This window comes from Hemitrygon akajei, chromosome 6 (genome assembly GCF_048418815.1).
Source record: "Hemitrygon akajei chromosome 6, sHemAka1.3, whole genome shotgun sequence".
Lineage (NCBI taxonomy): Eukaryota > Metazoa > Chordata > Chondrichthyes > Myliobatiformes > Dasyatidae > Hemitrygon > Hemitrygon akajei.
Genome location: NC_133129.1, coordinates 74475322 through 74494161, shown reverse-complemented (window position 1 = coordinate 74494161; position 18840 = coordinate 74475322). Strand labels below are relative to the sequence as shown.

Below are 18840 nucleotides of genomic sequence, written 5' to 3'. Positions count from 1 at the left end.
AATCTCTTACTATCTTTCCTTTCGGTTAGTCCTGACGAAGGGTCTTGGCCCGAAACGTCGACAGCGCTTCTCCCTATAGATGCTGCCTGGCCTGCTGTGTTCTACCAGCATTTTGTGTGTGTTGTTGTTTGAATTTCCAACATCTGCAGATTTCCTTGTGTTTGACCACTGAATATGATTTTTTATTGTTAAAGTGTACTTATACACTTAACCTAGTAATGCTAAAATAGCTGCCTGTGCCTTTAAGAGAAAATGGTAATGTTATTTTGCACGGGTGGTGTAGAATAAAGAGTTGCCATGCTCTGGAGAGAACAATGCTTGAGTGCTTTTCCCAGGTTTGGTGAGGAAAGATTTTCTCAAGTAAATTAATCATCACTGGAAAAACATGATTGGGTGGCGTTCCTTATCAGCCTATGTGGGATGAAGAACTCATTTCAAGGTCTAACCTATATGTGTATGGAAATTAAGCACGTGTGTGTCAAATAATTGCCACTACTATATTTGTTTGTATATTTTGTTTTAGTTATTTTCATACTGCCTACATAACAATGGTGTGGTCCAAAATTAAGCTGAGATTATTGAATGATATGATGGACCCTTGACTTGATAATCTCCCTTGTTACGAGTTTGCACCCTCTCTGTAACTGTAACACATTGTTCTGCATTCTGTTAACTTCCATTAATGCCCCTCCTCCCCTTCTTACCCCATATATTTAGTCTTTTTCACCCCTCCCTTTTTTTTCCTCTCTCTGCCCATCACTTTGCCTGCTCTCCATCTCCCTCTGGTGCTCCTCTCCCTTTTTCTTTCTCCCTAGGCCTCCCGTCCCATGAGCCTTTCTCTTCTCTAGCTCTGTATCCCTTTAGCCAATCACCTTTCTGGTTCTCAGCTTCACCCCACCCCCTCCGGTCTTCTCCTATCATTTCGCAATTTCCCCCTCTCCCTCCTACTTTCAAATCTCTTACTATCTTTCCTTTCAGTCTCAGCCCGAAACGTCGACAGCGCTTCTCCCTATAGATGCTGCCTGGCCTGCTGCGTTCCACCAGCATTATGTGTGTGTTGTTCTGCATTCTGTTTTTGTTTTACCTTGTAATGTACTGTTGTATGCATGGTATGAAGACAAGTTTTTCACTGAACCTCGGTACATGCGACAATAATAAACCAATTTACCAAATTAATTCCACCTGTATTCCAAGACCATCATTTATCACTGTTTCCCTACTTCCTCACTGCTGGATATTACTTTGCTTCACTCTGCTATCAATATTGCATCGCTTTAATTCCCTTTCAACATGTAACATTGAAGCACAGACTGCACCTACAGCCAGATTGCTTCCCGTATCCATGCAAACCTTAAACATTGTTTTAAAAAGAGCCAAGAACGATAATGGCATGGGAATGTATGAAAACCAAGCAGAAGCAAAATGAGAAAACACAAAGGTGATTATAAGAGAAATAAATTCATCCTTTTAAAAAAAATTATATACAAAAAATACAGCAGGATAAGGAAGTATCTCACTAAAAAGGAGTTCAAGTGATATTCAGTACCTTCAAAAAGTATTCAGCCCCACGACTATTTTCAAATTTTACTGTCTCATTTTCTAAATATAGAATAGACTATAGGAGTTTTTGAGCTTATCTACGAAATATTGTACATGACATTACATCAAAAGAAACATTCTAAAACCTGTCAATTTACTAAATATTAAAAGCCAAAATTGTGATGCTGAAAAAGTATTCATCCCCTTTGTAAATACAATGCTCCTCAGGTGTAATATATAGGTGTTAGTTTACCAACTCACCAAATTTGTAGATGTAGAAAACTGGAGGATTATCTATTTTCAATGAATTCATAAAAATAAATGCCCCCTCTCTCTGTAAAGTCCAACGGTATTGGTAGGCTTTCAACAGATCAAACCAAAATGAAGATACAAGGGCATTTTAGACAAGTCAAGGACATGAAAATGGAGAAGCACAAATCTGGGAAGAGTACAAGACCGTTTAAGAGGCACTGAACATACCTCAAAGCTCAGTATAGTCCATTGTGACAAAGTTGAAAAAATGAAACCACAGGCACACTGCCTCGGTCAGGCTTCCTCTCTAAACTTAGTTTAGAATTGAACTGAAGAAGAATGGCAATTCTAAGAGACACGACTGTGACGCTAGCAGTCACTCTAAGTGAGCTATTTATTAAAAAATTTTTTATTGAGTTTTCAATGATTACAGGAGAAAAAAATTATCAGCCCTTCCCCCCTCCCCTTAACCCCTCCCCCCTAACATATCCCTATAGAAAGAAAGAAAAAAAAGACAAAAAGAAAGAAAGAAAGAATGCCTGGATATCGGAAGATCCCCACATGTTCCATGGAGTTCGTAATAGCTTTAGTATATATATTTATTTTTTTCCCCAAATAACCAGTAATTTTATCTCTGGAGCACCTAAATATTTAGTCCTATCTTTTGTAAATAAGGGCACCAAATTTTCAGAAATGTTTCATATTTATCTATTAAATTATAAGTAATTTTTTTCAAGTGAAATACAGCTAAAGATTTCGTTCTTCCAACGATCTATACTTAAGTATGAATCTGATTTCCAAGTAACTGCAATAGCCTTTTTGGCTACTGCCAATGCAATTTTTATGAATTCTTTCTGATATTTATTCAATTTGGGTTTCGGTTTTATCCCTTCAATATCGCCTAGTAAAAATAATATTGGGTTATGTGGAAGTTGTGTTCCAATAATTTGTTCCAGTAAAACTCTTAAATTTGTCCAAAAAGGTTGAATTTTAAAAGAAGACCAAGTAGAATGTAAAAAAGTACCAATTTCTTGATTACATCGGAAGCATTGATCAGATAAATTTAGGTTTAATTTATTTATTTTTTGTGGTGTAATATATAATTGATGTAAAAAATTATATTGTACTAATGTTAGCCGGACATTTGTTGTATTTGTCATACTGTCAAGACATAGTCTTGACCAACTTGCTTCTTCAATTTTAATATTCAAGTCAGTTTCCCATTTTTGTCTTGATTTATGAATTCCTTGTTTAATTGCCTGTTTTTGAATCAAACTATACATACAAGAAATAATTTTTTTAATTTTTCCTTTTTGAATTAAAGTTTCTATTTCATTAGGTTTCGGCAATAACATTGTTTGACCCAGTTTATCTCTTAAATAAGCCCTTAATTGAAAAAACAAAAAAAGTGTTGTTTGATATTTTGTATTTATTCTTTAATTGATCAAATGACATTAATATACCTCCATCAAAACAGTCTCCTATATATTTAATCCCTTTTTGAAACCAGTTGTATAAAAGTTGGTTATCCATTGTAAAAGGAATAAGTTTATTTTGATTTAAAGGTCTCTTTGCTAATAAAATTTCCTTATCTCATTGTCAACATTTATCTTATTCCATAAATCAATCAAATGTTTTAATATAGGAGATTCTTTCTTTTCCCGTATCCATTTAGATTCCCACTTATATATAAAATCTTCTGGTATATTTTCTCCTATTTTATCTAGTTCTATTCTAATCCATGCTGGTTTATCTTCATCAAAAAAAGATGCAATAAATAACCATATAACCATCACAGCACAGAAACAGGCCATCTCGGCCCTCCTAGTCCGTGCCAAACTCTTAATCTCACCTAGTCCCACCTACCCGCACTCAGCCCATAACCCTCCACTCCTTTCCTGTCCATATACCTATCCAATTTTACCTTAAATGACACAACTGAACTGGCCTCTACTACTTCTACAGGAAGCTCATTCCACACAGCTATCACTCTCTGAGTTAAGAAATACCCCCTCGTGTTTCCCTTAAACTTCTGCCCCCTAACTCTCAAATCATGTCCTCTCATTTGAATCTCCCCTACTCTCAATGGAAACAGCCTATTCACGTCAACTCTATCTATCCCTCTCAAAATTTTAAATACCTCGATCAAATCCCCCCTCAAACTTCTACGCTCCAATGAATAGAGACCTAACTTGTTCAACCTTTCTCTGTAACTTAAGTGCTGAAACCCAGGTAACATCCTAGTAAATCGTCTCTGCACTCTCTCTAATTTATTGATATCTTTCCTATAATTCGGTGACCAGAACTGTACACAATATTCCAAATTTGGCCTTACAATTTTAACATTACATCCTAACTTCTGTACTCAATGCTTTGATTTATAAAGGCCAATGTTCCAAAAGCCTTCTTCACCACCCTATCTACATGAGACTCCACCTTCAAGGAACTATGCACTGTTATTCCTAGATCTCTCTGTTCCACTGCATTCCTCAATGCCCTACCATTTACCCTGCATGTTCTATTTGGATTATTCCTGCCAAAATGTAGAACCTCACAATTCTCAGCATTAAACTCCATCTGCCAACGTTCAGCCCATTCTTCTAGCCGGCATAAATCTCCCTGCAAGCTTTGAAAACCCACCTCATTATCCACAACACCTCCTACCTTAGTATCATCGGCATACTTACTAATCCAATTTACCACCCCATCATCCAGATCATTTATGTATATTACAAACAACATTGGGCCCAAAACAGATCCCTGAGGCACCCCGCTAGTCACCGGCCTCCATCCCAATAAACAATTATCCACCACTACTCTCTGGCATTTCCCATCTAGCCACTGTTGAATCCATTTTATTACTCCAGCATTAATACCTAACGACTGAACCTTCTTAACTAACCTTCCATGTGGAACTTTTTCAAAGGCCTTGCTGAAGTCCATATAGACTACATCCACTGCCTTACCCTCGTCAACATTCCTCGTAACTTCTTCAAAAAATTCCATAAGGTTTGTCAAACATGACCTTCCACGCACAAGTCCATGCTGGCTACTCCTAATCAGATCCTGTGCATCCAGATAATTATAAATACTAACTCTAAGAATACTTGCCATTAATTTACCCACCACTGATGTCAAACTGACAGGTCTATAATTGCTAGGCTTACTTCTAGAACCCTTTTTAAACAATGGAACCACATGAGCGATACGCCAATCCTCCAGCACAATCCCTGTTTCTAATGACATCTAAAAGATCTCCGTCAGAGCTCCTGCTATCTCTACACAAACTTCCCTCAAGGTCCTGGGGAATATCCTGTCAGGACCCGGAGATTTATCCACTTTTAAATTTCTTAAAAGCGCCAGTACTTCCACCTCTTTAATTGTCATAGGTTCCATAACTTCCTTATTTGTTTCCCACACCTTACATAATTCAATATCCTTCTGCTTAGTGAATACCGAAGAGAAGAAATCGTTCAAAATCTCTCCCATCTCCCTCGGCTCCACACATAGCTGACCACCCTGATTCTCTAAGTTGATTTGCTTTATAGTAATTCTTAAAGTTTGGAAGTTGTAACCCTCCTAGATCAAATTTCCATGTCAATTTTTCCAACGATATTCTTGACATCTTACCTTTCCAAAGGAACTTCCTCACACATTTATTTAACTCTTGAAAAAACTTCTGGGGTAGTTGTATTGGTAGCGTTTGGAATAAATATTGTAATCTAGGGAATATATTCATTTTTACAGCATTTACTCTGCCTACTAATGCTATTGGTAACATCATCCATTTATCAAGATCTTCTTGAATTTTTTTCAATAATGGTAAATAATTTAATTTATATAAATTCTTTATATCATTATCAACTCTTATACCTAAATATTTTATACCATTTATCGGCCATCTAAATTGAGTTATTAATCGACATTGACTATAATCTCCTTTAGTAAGAGGTAGAATTTCACTTTTATCCCAATTTATTTTGTAGCCTGATATTTTCCCATATTCTTCCAATCTAGAAGATAATTTACGTAGCGAATATAATGGGCTTGTTAAATAAAGCAGAACATCGTCAGCAAATAAGTTAATCTTGTATTCCTCCTGGTTAACTCTGAAACCCTTAATATCTGGGTCCGTTCTAATTAATTCAGCTAATGGTTCTATCGCCAACACAAATAAAGCAGGTGATAATGGACAACCTTGTCTAGTTGACCTTGTTAACTGAAATGATGTTGAAATTTGACCATTTGTCACTAATTTAGGTTTGGGATTAGTATTTAAGGTTTTAATAAATAAAAAATCCCATTCCAATCTATCAAATGTTTTTTCTGCATCTAAAGCAACTGCCACACTCATTTCCTCCCTCTTTTGTGCCAAATGAATTATACTAAGTAACCAGGTTACATTATCTGCTGATTGTCTATTTTTGATAAATCCTGTTTGATCCATATGTATTAATTTTGGTAAGTATTTAAATAATCTACTAGATAAAATTTTTGCTATTATTTTATAATCGGTGTTTAACAAAGAAATAGGTCTATATGATGCGGGCTTTAAAAGATCTCTATCTTTTTTTGGCAATACTATTAAAATAGCTGTCGAAAAAGATTCTGGAATTTTATGCGTTCTTTCTGCTTGGTGTATTAACTCCACAAAAGGAGGAATTAGTAAATCTTTAAACTATTTGTAAAATTCGGGCGGAAAACCATCTTCTCCTGGGGATTTATTACTCTGAAGTGATCCTAGAGCTTCTTTGACCTCTTTTAATGTAAAAGGTAAATCTAATCCCTTCTGTTCTTCCGAATCCAATTTTGGAAGTTATTTGTGATAAAAACCTTTCTATCTCGACATTATCATTTTGTGATTCTGATTGACACAGCTCAGAATAAAAATTCTTAAAAGTTTCATTAATTTCTAAAGGTTTATAAGTAATTTTATTTACACTTGTTCTAATTGCATTTATCGTTTTGGAAGTCTGGTCTGTTTTTAACTGCCAAGCAAGAATCTTGTGTGATCTCTCACCTAGTTCGTAATATCTATGTTTAGTTCTCATAATTGCTTTTTCTGTTCAATATGTCTTAAGTGTATTATATTGTAACTTCTTGTTAACAGGTTGTCGTTTTTCTTGTCATATATCTTTGAGATTCTTTTTCTAATTTTGTAATCTCTTTTTCCAATTGATCTATTTCTACCATATAGTCCTTCTTAATTTTAGAAGTATACCTTATTATCTGGCCTCTCAAATATGCCTTCATTGCTTCCCACAATATAAGTTTATCATCAACTGAATGTGAATTTGTATCTTAAAAAAAACTGAATCTGCTTTTTCATAAAATCACAAAAATCTTGACATTTTAATAATATTGAATTAAATCTCCATCTGTAAATCGATTCCTCTTTATCCATCATTATCATTGTCATTATCAAGGGGGAATGATCTGACAATATTCTTGTTTTATATTCCATATTTTTCACTCTGTCTTGAATATTCGTTGATAATAGAAAAAAAATCTATCCTTGAATAAGTTTTGTGTCTATTTGAATAAAATGAATAATCTCTTACTTTTGGATTAATTCTTCTCCATATATCAATCAAATTTAAATCTTTCATCAATGATAAAGTTAATTTTGCTACTTTTGATTTTGTAACAACCTTTGTTGATCTATCTAAAACTGGGTCTAGACAAAAGTTAAAATCTCCACCTATTAATATTTCATCATGTGCGTCAGCCAAATTCAAAAAGGTCTCTTGTATAAATTTTACATCATTTTCATTTGGTGCATAAATATTCATAAGAATCCATAGTTCTGCAAAAATTTGACAATGAGTAATTACATATCTCCCCGCCGAATGAATTAATACATTTTGTATTTTAATTGGTAAAATTTTATTAACCAAAATTGCAACTCCCCTCGCCTTTGAATTAAATGAAGCTGCAATGACCTTTCCGACCCAATCTCTTTTTAAATTTCTGATGTTCTATCTCTGATAAGTGTGTATCTTGTAAAAAAGCTATATCTATTTTCATTTTCTTAATATATGTTAAAATCCTTTTTCTTTTCACCAGTCCATTAAGCCCATTAACATTAAAACTTTAAAAATTCAGTAAATTAGTCATTATTTTTAATCGGATTACTCCAATCTATAATAACACCTAATCTTTCAACTTTTGTAGTACCTTGGGGAATCTTTTTAAAATTCTTCATGTTGCTATGTGTCTCCCCCCCGATCATCCAGGCAAAGAAAGATAGAAGAAAAATAGATTATAAAGAAAAAAGTAACAAAATACCCCCCTACTAATGTTGTGGATTAAAAAAAAAACACAACATTACTCCCCTCCGTTGTATGGGTCATGGCAATCTCCATGATTACACACCTGAATCCCGTAGCAATCAATCCGAAGTTCCCCCAGCTCCCCCGTAACATAAAAAAGTATATATACAAGAAGAAAAAAAAGTCACTACTCTCAATTAATATTTCTCAAATTTTTACCTTTCTCCCCCTGTATCATATAATTAAGGTTATGTTTAAATATTCTTTTGTCCTTAAATGTCCATCAATTCCTTTCAGTGTCCCTGCCTTCATCTTTAATCCGTTTCACTTTTAAATCTTTGGCTGTGGTTAGCCAATATTTGGAAGTTTTTGTGCAAACTCTTCCACATCCTGATAATCAGTAAAAAATCATCTTTTTCTGTCATCCAAAAAATTATCAGGGTTGCCAGGTGACGCATTATAAATTTATAACCCTTTTCCCATAAAACTTTTCTCGCTGGGTTAAATTCCTTCTTTCTCTTCAAAAGGTCATAACTTATATCAGGATAAAAAAGAACTGTTTTCCCTTCTATCATCAATGGCCCGTTTCTCTTTCTGGCATGTTGGGCAGCCGCCTTCAGGATCTTTTCTTTATCTTGATATCTTAAGCATCTTATCAAGATTGATCGTGGGTTTTGATCAATTTGAGGTCTTGGTCTTAAGGCTCTGTGAGCTCTTTCAATTTCAATTAACTGAGTTCCTTCTTCCATTTCCAAATTTTCTGGGATCCATTTTTGAAAAAAATTTATTGGATCCTCTTCCTCTATACCTTCTTTAAGTCCAACAATCTTAATATTATTTTGTCTACTAAAATTTTCAAGCATATCCACTTTTTCCAACAACTGTTTTCTTTCTGCTGTTCAGGCAGAAATATTGTCTTCCATTTTATTCATTCTTTCAACGATGTCTTGCATTGTTTCTTCCAAGTCTTTAATTTTTTTATCCATTTTGTCCTGTTTTTTCATCATTTTGTCAAACATAATCTTCATATTTTAAATATTTTTTAAATTATTTTTAATGCTTTTAATTCATGCGTTATTTGCACCAAAGTTTTTCCGATATCTCCAGAAAAACTTTTACCTTCATCTTCGTCTAATTTATCCAGAGAATCTGAATCCGCCTCAGATTCACTTTCACTTCCAGTTCCGACCGTAGCTGGGATTTGTAGTTCAGGTTGCTCGTGTTTGCGCATGCCCCTTTCTTCACGCATGCCCAATTCTTGTTGCTCTTTTTCTTTGGAGATGGTTGATGTTGCCACAGTTTCCTGTTCTGTATCGCCAGAGGTAAAATGCACTTGAGCCCGCGGCTCTTTCATGGCGCTAGGCCTCAATTCTTTTCCAACTTGTGCCGTCTTCAAGGTAGTAGTTTTCTTCTGCTTCTGCTTATGAGACATATTTTGGAACAATTCTGAGTAGTTTATAAGTAACTTTTAGAAAGTATTTACTAACTTTTCTTCACTTAAGCATTAATTTACTGATTTTTACGGGAGAGCTGGATTTCCATGTCTCGATCCTACATCATCACGTGACGTCCCCCCTCTAAGTGAGCTTCAAGAAGTCAGAGGCTACAACCGGGGATGCAGTTCATGGTTCCACAATCTCTAAGGGCATTTAAGGAAGAGTGGTAAAAAAAAATAAAGAGCACATCCTTGCTCGTAAAGACTTTGCAAACCATCACTTCGAAGATACTGTAAATATGTGACGATATTGTGGTCAGCTGAGACTTAAGTAGAACTTCCGGGTCTCACTACTAAGTGGTACATGTGGCATAAATCTAATACTGTGCATTAGCTAGGTAACACCATCCCTTCTGTAAAATAGTGGAGGTAGCACCATGCATGAGAATTCTTTTCAGCAGCAGTGCCTGGAAATCTGGTCAGGATTGATAGGATGCTACTAAATACAGAGAGATCCTGGATAAAAACCTGCCCAGCTTCTGACAGAAAGCTTAAGCTAGAAAGAAAGTTCATCTTTCAGCATTACAATGACTCAAATCACACTGCCAGAGCAACCATGGAGAGGCTTCAAATGAAGAAGATTGATTTCTTTGATTGGACTAGTCAGAGTCCTGACCTTAACCTGATCGAACATCTCCGGTAAGAACTCAAGATAGTTGTCCGCTGGCACTCCCCAACTGACCTGGCACAGCTTGAGCAACTTTTCAAAAATCTTGCTCCATCATGTTGTGCAAAGCTAATAGAGACTTTTCGAAAAAGACCATCAATTGTAATAGCTGCGAGAAGTAGCTCAACTATGTACTGAGCAAAGGGGGATGAATACTTCTGAACTGCTGACATTTCAGTTTTTCTGAATTTTTAGTTTTTCATGCTTTCAATTTTCCCTATTTTTTGGCTCTATTATGAAAATGGAGCATGGGATTCACAAATAAAAGTTCTCAGTAAATTGATCAAAATCCCTGGTTGTCATACTCATTTATCCGAACAAAGGGTTGGGGCTGAATAATTTTACAAGGTACTGTAATTAGAACTTTTTAAAATAGAAACTATCCATTATATTTAAATTGTAAACTTCTACATTGTAGCCTATTAGTTCAATTAAAGAGTTATATACATGTACAAACTAGAGCAAGGCTAGAAAGCTTCGCCCCCTTGAGCCTGGTCTACCATAAATGTGTTCACAACTGATGCCCAATTGAAAACTCATTCCTTAATTACAACTACCCAGAATCTCTCACGCTCTACATCTGCCTTCAAAATATTCTGAGGAAGAGTTATGAAGAGTCAACACACAAGGGAAAAATGGTGTCTTCCCTTAAATTGTCATTGGCTGACTTCTTAATTTTTTTAAACAGAGACTTCATTTCAGGAAACATTAGATCCTTTCTGTCAAGATCCCTAGGGTCTGCATCTTTCAATTCAGGCCTCTTTCATTATTATAAAACTAACTTATTCAACCTTTGCGCATCATACAACCCATCATTCCACTCATTAACCCTGCATAGTTTATGGAACTGCTTGCAACACATTTATCGATTGAGTACTCCAGTTTCACCAGTGCCCTATATAATTAAAGTACAAAGTTCACACCTTTGCATTTAATTCACATCATGCAACAGCACACTCAGATCCATTAGCATCTTCAAACTATTTAATCTCTCAACTATTTAGGTAGTAGCCATACACTTAGTTATTCCATGCAAGGTATTAGTAAAAAGCTGATGCTCCAGCTCTAAACCCTGTCAGCAACCATTTATTATACCTTTAGCACCAGAAAAAGAAACAATTATGCTTGCCGTCTTTCCTGTAAACTAGCCAATCTTCAATCCACGTGGTTTTATTTTTAATAACCTTATCAAATTCTTTCTAGAACTCATAGGTAAAGTACTTCTTTTGTTTCCCCTTTATCCTCAGGACATACACCTGTCCAAGAAATTCATAGGGGATAACACATCATGCTGGAAAGACATATATAACAAAAACACAAAAGCTAAAAATGGTAAATTCTTAGACAGAAATTTAGTATGTATCCCAAGGCCTGGTCATAAAACGCTTATATTGAAATATTCATTTTGTATTAAATTGATATTCAATTATTCTCAGCAGTTTGAATGCTAAAGCAATGATGAGACCACGAACAAAAATAATTTTTAAACTTTCTTCTGTCATTATTCCTGTCGCACCCATGACCAACTTTTGGACTTACCATTATTTTTTGCAAAATTTCGAACATCCGTAAGTGTATTAAGATCCATATCTGGACAACTAGTAACACATAATGTTGCTGAGTTGACTTTCAGGTTCACAGCATCCCAGTTGCATGGTTCAAAGAAAAAGACATATCTGCACATTGTATTTTTTGGGGAGAGAATGGGGAAAAGAAGGAAAGAAAGTAAGAAATATTGAAGCACATTTGCAAAACTCTTTTGGACAAAATTACTACATTGCAAAGTGAAATGTAGAGAGTTCTGGATACAGCTCAGCACATCACTGGAACCAGCCTCCTCTCTATGGAATCTGTCTGTACTTCTTGCTATGTCAAAGAAGCAACCAGTATAATCGAAGACCCCAGCCATCCCGGACATTCTTTCTTATCCCCTTTCCCACTGAGAAGATACAACAGCATGAAAGAATGTACCACCAGACTCAAGGACAGTTCCTATCCCACTGTTATAGGGCTCTGGAATGGACCTCTTGCACAATCCTGCACCTCCACTGTACTTTTATGGTGGCCTTTATACAGTACTTCATTCCGCATTGTTGTTATTTTACCTCATTCTAATTCAATGCACATGTGTCAATAATAAACCAATACCAATATCCATAACACACTTACTTTTGGTCTGTAAGATTACGACCACTCAATTTAACACCTTCGATTTTTGTATTCGTATGACCACAAATATTTCCATAACTATCATAACCATACACCAATCTCCATGCAGCTCCAGAAGCTATTGCAAAGCCACAAATGATCGCCTGCAAGAGAACATTTCACAAGTTTAACACAGAAATATAGAAAAACCTACAGCACAATACAAGCCCTTCGGCCCACAGAACTGTACCAAATATGTCCTTACCTTAGAAATAACCAAGGGTTACCCATAGTCTCTTTTTCTGAGCTCCATGTACCTGTCCAGGAGTCTCTTAAAAGACCCTATCGTATCTGCCTCCACCACCGTCGCCAGCAGCCCATTCCACGCACTCACCACTTTCTGCATTAAAAACTTACCCCTGACATCTCCTCTGTACCTACTTCCAAGCACCTTAAAACTGTGCCCTCTCATGCTAGCCATTTCAGCCCTGGGAAAAAGCCTCTGACTATCCACACGATCAATGCCTCTCATCATCTTGTACACCTCTATCAGGTCACCTCTCATCCTCCTTCACTCCAAGGAGAAAAAGATGAGTTCACTCAACTTATTCTCATAAGGCATGCTCCCCAATCCAGGAAACATCCTTGTAAATCTCCTCTGCACCCTTTCTATGGTTTCCACATCCTTCCTATTGTAGTCTCTCTTATCATCTCATAGAAGATATATTAGATGTTGCCATCTCTGCTCAGTGGTTTCCCTATGGAGAACTCTGCAACCAAACACAATCTAAAGAGACACTCTGCATAACAAACGTGTCAACCATTACAATTATGTCTTCTGTAGCTGAGTGTCATCACAGCATGCCTGCCAAATGATAACTATAACTGTACAGAGCTCCGGCTGTGATACTGTTTCATACAGTTTTAATATGACTGCCCTCTCTTGTATTTATACCTCAGTCAATAAAAGCAGGTGTACAACATGTACATCTTGATCACCTCTCCTGCTGCCTTCAGAGATTTGTGGACTTGCATTCCAAAATCCTTGGCTACTGTACATCAGAGTATCTTACTCTGCCTTGTTTGACTGTTGCAATGCATTTCCTTGCATTTTTCCAGACTGAAATCCATTCATCACTTCCATGTCCACCTAAGAAGGCCAATAATAACTTCCTAGTCAAGTACTTTCCACTTCATTGTCAATTCCACTACTAGAATTTGCATGATCAACCAACTTTTTAATATTGGTTCCTATAGTTCAGTTCAGTGATTGATTTGAACCATAAGGAGCACAAGGCCTGCAGACACTTTATACACACCTCTCTAATCACTACAATAATAATCCTTTGCTTTTGCCCATTGAACATGTTTTAAACAAGCTTCTTATTCTTTCTTGAATCACAGAGACTTTTATTTAATCTACCAGGTGAAAATATTTAGTATATCAAATTATATACTGTCCATTGAATCTTGTCCGTACCTCTTAAGAAAATCAATTTAGACAACAATCTTCTTTTAACATATCATCGTTGTTTGCCCTCAATTAACCTGAGCCTGTCTAAATTTTCATTTATACAATGCCTAATTTTTTTCCAACAATGCCCACACTGCCAACACAGTCTATTTGGTCATTCTCTTTATGAAATGCCTCAAATACCTTCTGGTTCTATGGCACCATTCATGTAAACAAAGTGCAATAGAAAATAATAATCAGAGCTTGTACTATGTTCTCTCTAGTTTCTATTTGGAATTTGGAATACAATATATACAACATATACAATGTATATCACAAATACAATATGTATTAACATTTAAATTATTTTCCAAAAATCATTATATTAAGCACCAACCCTGTTTCTAAAAAATTAAATGTGGAGTATGATTTCATTATTTGAGAAAAAAAGCTTTTTTTTAAGTTTTACTCTAATCTCTTCGAATCCCATCTTTTTTTCTATTCTATTAAATTTCTACAGGTGAATACACCAAATTAAAGATACTGATTTATATCTACTGGATTGGATGTTTCCAAGAGTTAGTTCAGACATTTCATTCTGAATACTTGTTCTTCACATATAAACCACAAGTTCTCCTCCTCCCCCACCAAACCCCTTAAGAGGATGCCTCTGATTAAATAAGTAATGAGCAATTACTTTGCTGTTTAAAAGCCTTGGACCTGTTAATCTACAGATGCAACTTTATATTCAACACTTTGTACAAAGCCCTGCAACAAAAATGAAGGTGAACTTACCATGCCAACACAAAACACTATGAATATCAGCAACCACAAGACGTCTGTACAGCTGCGCTCTTTCAGTGGTTTCCATTGTCGAACTGAGTCCTACAGAAAAATAAATATGTCCGTATAATAAGACAGTTCTTTTGGTGTAGAGTGTCATAAATCATTTCTTAAAATTTAACAAATCTCCAACTATTTAAATGGCAACAATAACCCTTCTATTATCGCAACACACATAAAATGCTGGAGGAACTCAGCAGGCCAGACAGCATTGTCACGTATCCCGTGACCGGGTTACCGAACCAGCAGAAATGGAATACACATTGGAGTCTGGCATTACTGTAACTAATAGTGTTTATTTATAAACTAAGTAATACAGTACTATAAAAATGCAAATATATGAAACAAGTTAGCAATGATATATACAGAAACGTGGAAATAGGAATCAAAACCAAGCTCTTTCAAAGTCTAGGGGTAAATGAATAGTCTTACGATGGTGCAGAATTCAGTTCAGTTTAGGTCGAGGTAGTTGCTGGTGTACTTTTGGAGAGAGAGAGAGGGAGGGAGAGAGGGAGAGAGGGAGAGAGGGAGAGAGGGAGAGAGGGAGAGAGGGAGAGAGGGAGAGAGGGAGAGAGGGAGAGAGGGAGAGAGGGAGAGAGGGAGAGAGAGGGGAGAGAGGGAGAGAGAGGGAGAGAGGGAGAGAGAGAGGGAGAGGGAGAGGGAGAGGGAGAGGGAGAGAGAGAGAGAGAGAGAGAGAGAGAGAGAGAGAGAGAGGTGATGCTGTTGCCATCGATCATCCTGTTCTGTTATGGTCACTGACTGTGACCCCGTATGACTATTCTTCAGTGGTAGACTCCAAATGACAGACCTTATCAACAAAGTTGGTCAAAACAACATTGTTCTCCAGTCTGATGGGCACTATATTTATCTTTTCAAAATGCTCTTGCCCCTCATTAGCAGTTTCCACAGCCTCATTTGTTTTAATGACAGCACTGACTGGTGCTGCCTTGGGGTCATGATAAGCTTTTAACATATTGATATGAACTAACTGAGTTGGCTTGCGCCAATCAGGGGTTTCAATAACATAGTTCAAAGAGTCTATCTTTTTAATTACCTTGAATGGACCTTGGAAGCTCGCCTGCAGGGGGTTGGTCACCAAGTGAAATAAAACCAGGACCTTATCACCAACCTGAAACATCAGTTCTTGTGCTTGTTCATCATACCACTGCTTCATTTTGACTTGGGAGTCTTGTAGATTTTTCTTTGCAAGGTCGCATATCTTATTAAGCCTCTCACGGAATTTTAAAACATAGTCAATCACATTGACATGCATTGTCGGGTTAGACCATTTCTCTCTAAGTAAGGTCAAGAGGTCCCTTGGGCCTATGACAGAAAACAAGCTCGAATGGGCTAAACTCCAACGACCCCTGAACCATGTCCCTCACTGCGAACAGCAAGAGGGGTAATCCATCATCCCAGTCTCTGATATTCTCCTGGCAGTAGGTTTTTATCATGGTTTTCAGAGTCGAGTGGAACCGCTCCAAAGCCCCTTGGAACTCTGGGTGGTATGCAGAGGACAAAATGTGTTTAACTCCCATCTTAGACATCATACGTTGGAACGTGTGGGACGTGAATGTACTCCCCTGATTGGACTGAATCTCCTTCCTCATATTGGGCCAGTAGAATTCTCTCATAACCCTATCTACTGTTTTCCTTACTCCAAAATGTCCACCTAGGGGTATCTTGTGGGCCAGGTTCAAAATTTTGCCCCGATAAACTTTCGGAACTACCACCTGGTATAAAATCGCCGAATCCTCATCTGCGGGTACTGTAGCCAGTCTCCACTTTCTCATTAATACTCTATCTTTAATGTAGAATCCCACTGGCTCCTTTTTAATTCCCTCCTCAGAGAGAGCTGTCTGCTTCAAAGCCACAAGTTCCTCATCTTTCCTCTGTTCCCTCACAAATTCTTTCCTCGATAATGGTAAATCCGCCTCGTCACCCTTACTCTCCTCAGCTTCGTTATCCTCTAACCCCTGCTGATACAGGGTCGGTAAAAACGTCTCAGCTAAATTAGTGTCTGTCTCAGCAGCCTTTTCCGCCATGCTTCAGGTTACTGCGCAGGTGGGATAAATTTCCGAATCTATGGGCAGGTCCTCAATAGCCACAAGCTTGCTTGTGAGCTGTCTGGCTAAATTAACTTTACCCTGGATAGGTGCCAATTTAATGTTTCCCAAACTTAGCACCATCATTAAACTTAGGAAGACTACATTTACATTCTGAAAGTTCCCAAACAATCCATCAATTCCGCTTTTTTGACCTTTATTTCGATTTGTCCCCATTGTAACCCAGACAGGTGGTCTCTCAAAACCAACACAATCTTGTGCTCTACATTGTAATCTTGAACAACAGCCCCCTTCTCAATATTGTCAATAAAATTCACATCACCAACTTTTAAAACACTGTCTAACACAAGTGACTGAGAATCCTCAATTTCCACTGGCACCAGGGTTAACTCACTGAACCAAGTCTATCTGACCCAACAGGACTGCATTCCTTTTTAACCAAATCAGACACCTCAGACCTTAACTGAGTTTCAACACAAGGTTCAGTACCCTGTGAATCCACAGGTACTTCAACAACCTGAACACAGGCAAATGGGACATCTGCCTCTTCTAGGCTTTCAATACCAGTCCCAGCTTCAAATTCCAGGTTCCCCTGATCCTCCCAGCTACTCTCTGGGCAACCCCTATCCGGAGCAAACTCAACCTTGTGGGTTAAAACAACCTTGTCTGCTAACCCAGCAGACTCCCTCAAGGTAGCGGCATCCTTTTCATCTCAGAATGCCCTTACAACATCGGGAACACACTTCTTACATTCTTCAATAACAACCAGCTCTTTCAAGCTATAAAAATCACCAGGGTCCAACACTGGACCTACCAGCTGCCACATCTTCCTCTCAAATTGTCTCTGTCTTTCCCTTTCCTCTCATTTTATTGCTTCTTCAGCCTCCAGCTCTTTTACTCGTAACTCAAACTCATACTGCTGCATTCTTTTCCTCTCCTCAGCCTCAAACCTTAATTTTTCCATCTTCAGTTGGATCTCAACCTCTCTCGGTTTCCTTTCGGGAAACAACTCCAACTCCTCATCTTGAAACACCCCCGTAGATACATTACATTCGGCTATGGCTCTCTGCATCTCTGACTTCCTTGTTGACGTCTTCATCTTCAAAAGATTCAACTTTCTTGCAATACTCAACAGCTCCACCCTCCTGACATCTTCTAATGCCTCACAAGGTGGGCTCTGCCAAAAACTTATCAATGTCCATTTCTGCTGTCTTTGTTTCACACAACCCAAATCAGATAAGGGAATTTACCCCAATCAATTCAACAGTCCCCCAAATTGACAAAGGCCCCAATTTGTCACGTACCCCGTGACCGGGTTACCGAACCAGCAGAAATGGAATACACGTTGGAGTCTGGTATTACTGTAACTAATAGCATTTATTAGTAAACTAAGTAATACAGTACTATAAAAATGCAAATATATGAAACAGGTTAGCAATGATATATACAGAAACGTGGAAATAGGAATCAAAACCAAGCTCTTTCAAAGTCTAGGGGTAAATGAATAGTCTTACGATGGTGCAGAGCTTTGTTCAGTTCAGTTTAGTTTAGGTCGAGGTAGTTGCTGGTGTACCGTTGGGGAAAGAGAGAGAGAGCGAGAGGTGATGCCGTTGCCGTCGATCTTCCCATTGTCTTCCTGTTCTGTTATAGTCACCCGTACAACCGTTCTTCAGTGGTAGACCTGTCACCCAGGCGAGGGTGGACACACAAACAAGCCCCCATCGGTCGCACCTTCACACACTGCGAGCCTCTGATCGATTCCCCCGAATCAATCCTCCAAACCCCTCACTGAACCAAGTCTATCTGACCCAAGGGACTGCATTCCTTTTTAACCAAATCAGACACCTCAGACCTTAACTGAGTTTCAACACAAGGTTCAGTACCCTGTGAATCCACAGGTACTTCAACAACCTGAGCACAGGCAAACGGGACATCTGCCTCTTCTAGGCTTTCAATACCAGTGGGTATTGTGGGTGCACAACGCTCTTTCAGTGTCCCATGGTGTGTCTGCTTGTGTCTTCGCAGACCTGCTTTTTATCTCCCCTTGCGGGGTACCGGCCATCCATCAGGCCGTTCATCACTTCAGCAAGAATCCACACAAGCAG

The 18840-nt window shown here is 37.6% G+C and overlaps 1 protein-coding gene across 1 annotated transcript in view; it reads right to left on the bottom strand.

The window, feature by feature from the left end:
* LOC140729170 (choline transporter-like protein 1) overlaps positions 1-18840 on the bottom strand; it is a 132019-nt gene that overhangs the window by 72191 nt on the left and 40988 nt on the right. The window contains exons 2-4 of the mRNA XM_073048638.1: positions 14622-14711; positions 12395-12537; positions 11765-11901 (exon numbers count right to left, since the gene is read on the bottom strand). Of these exons, the coding sequence (XP_072904739.1) occupies positions 11765-11901; positions 12395-12537; positions 14622-14711 (370 nt within the window). The remainder of the gene's footprint in view (positions 1-11764; positions 11902-12394; positions 12538-14621; positions 14712-18840) is intronic.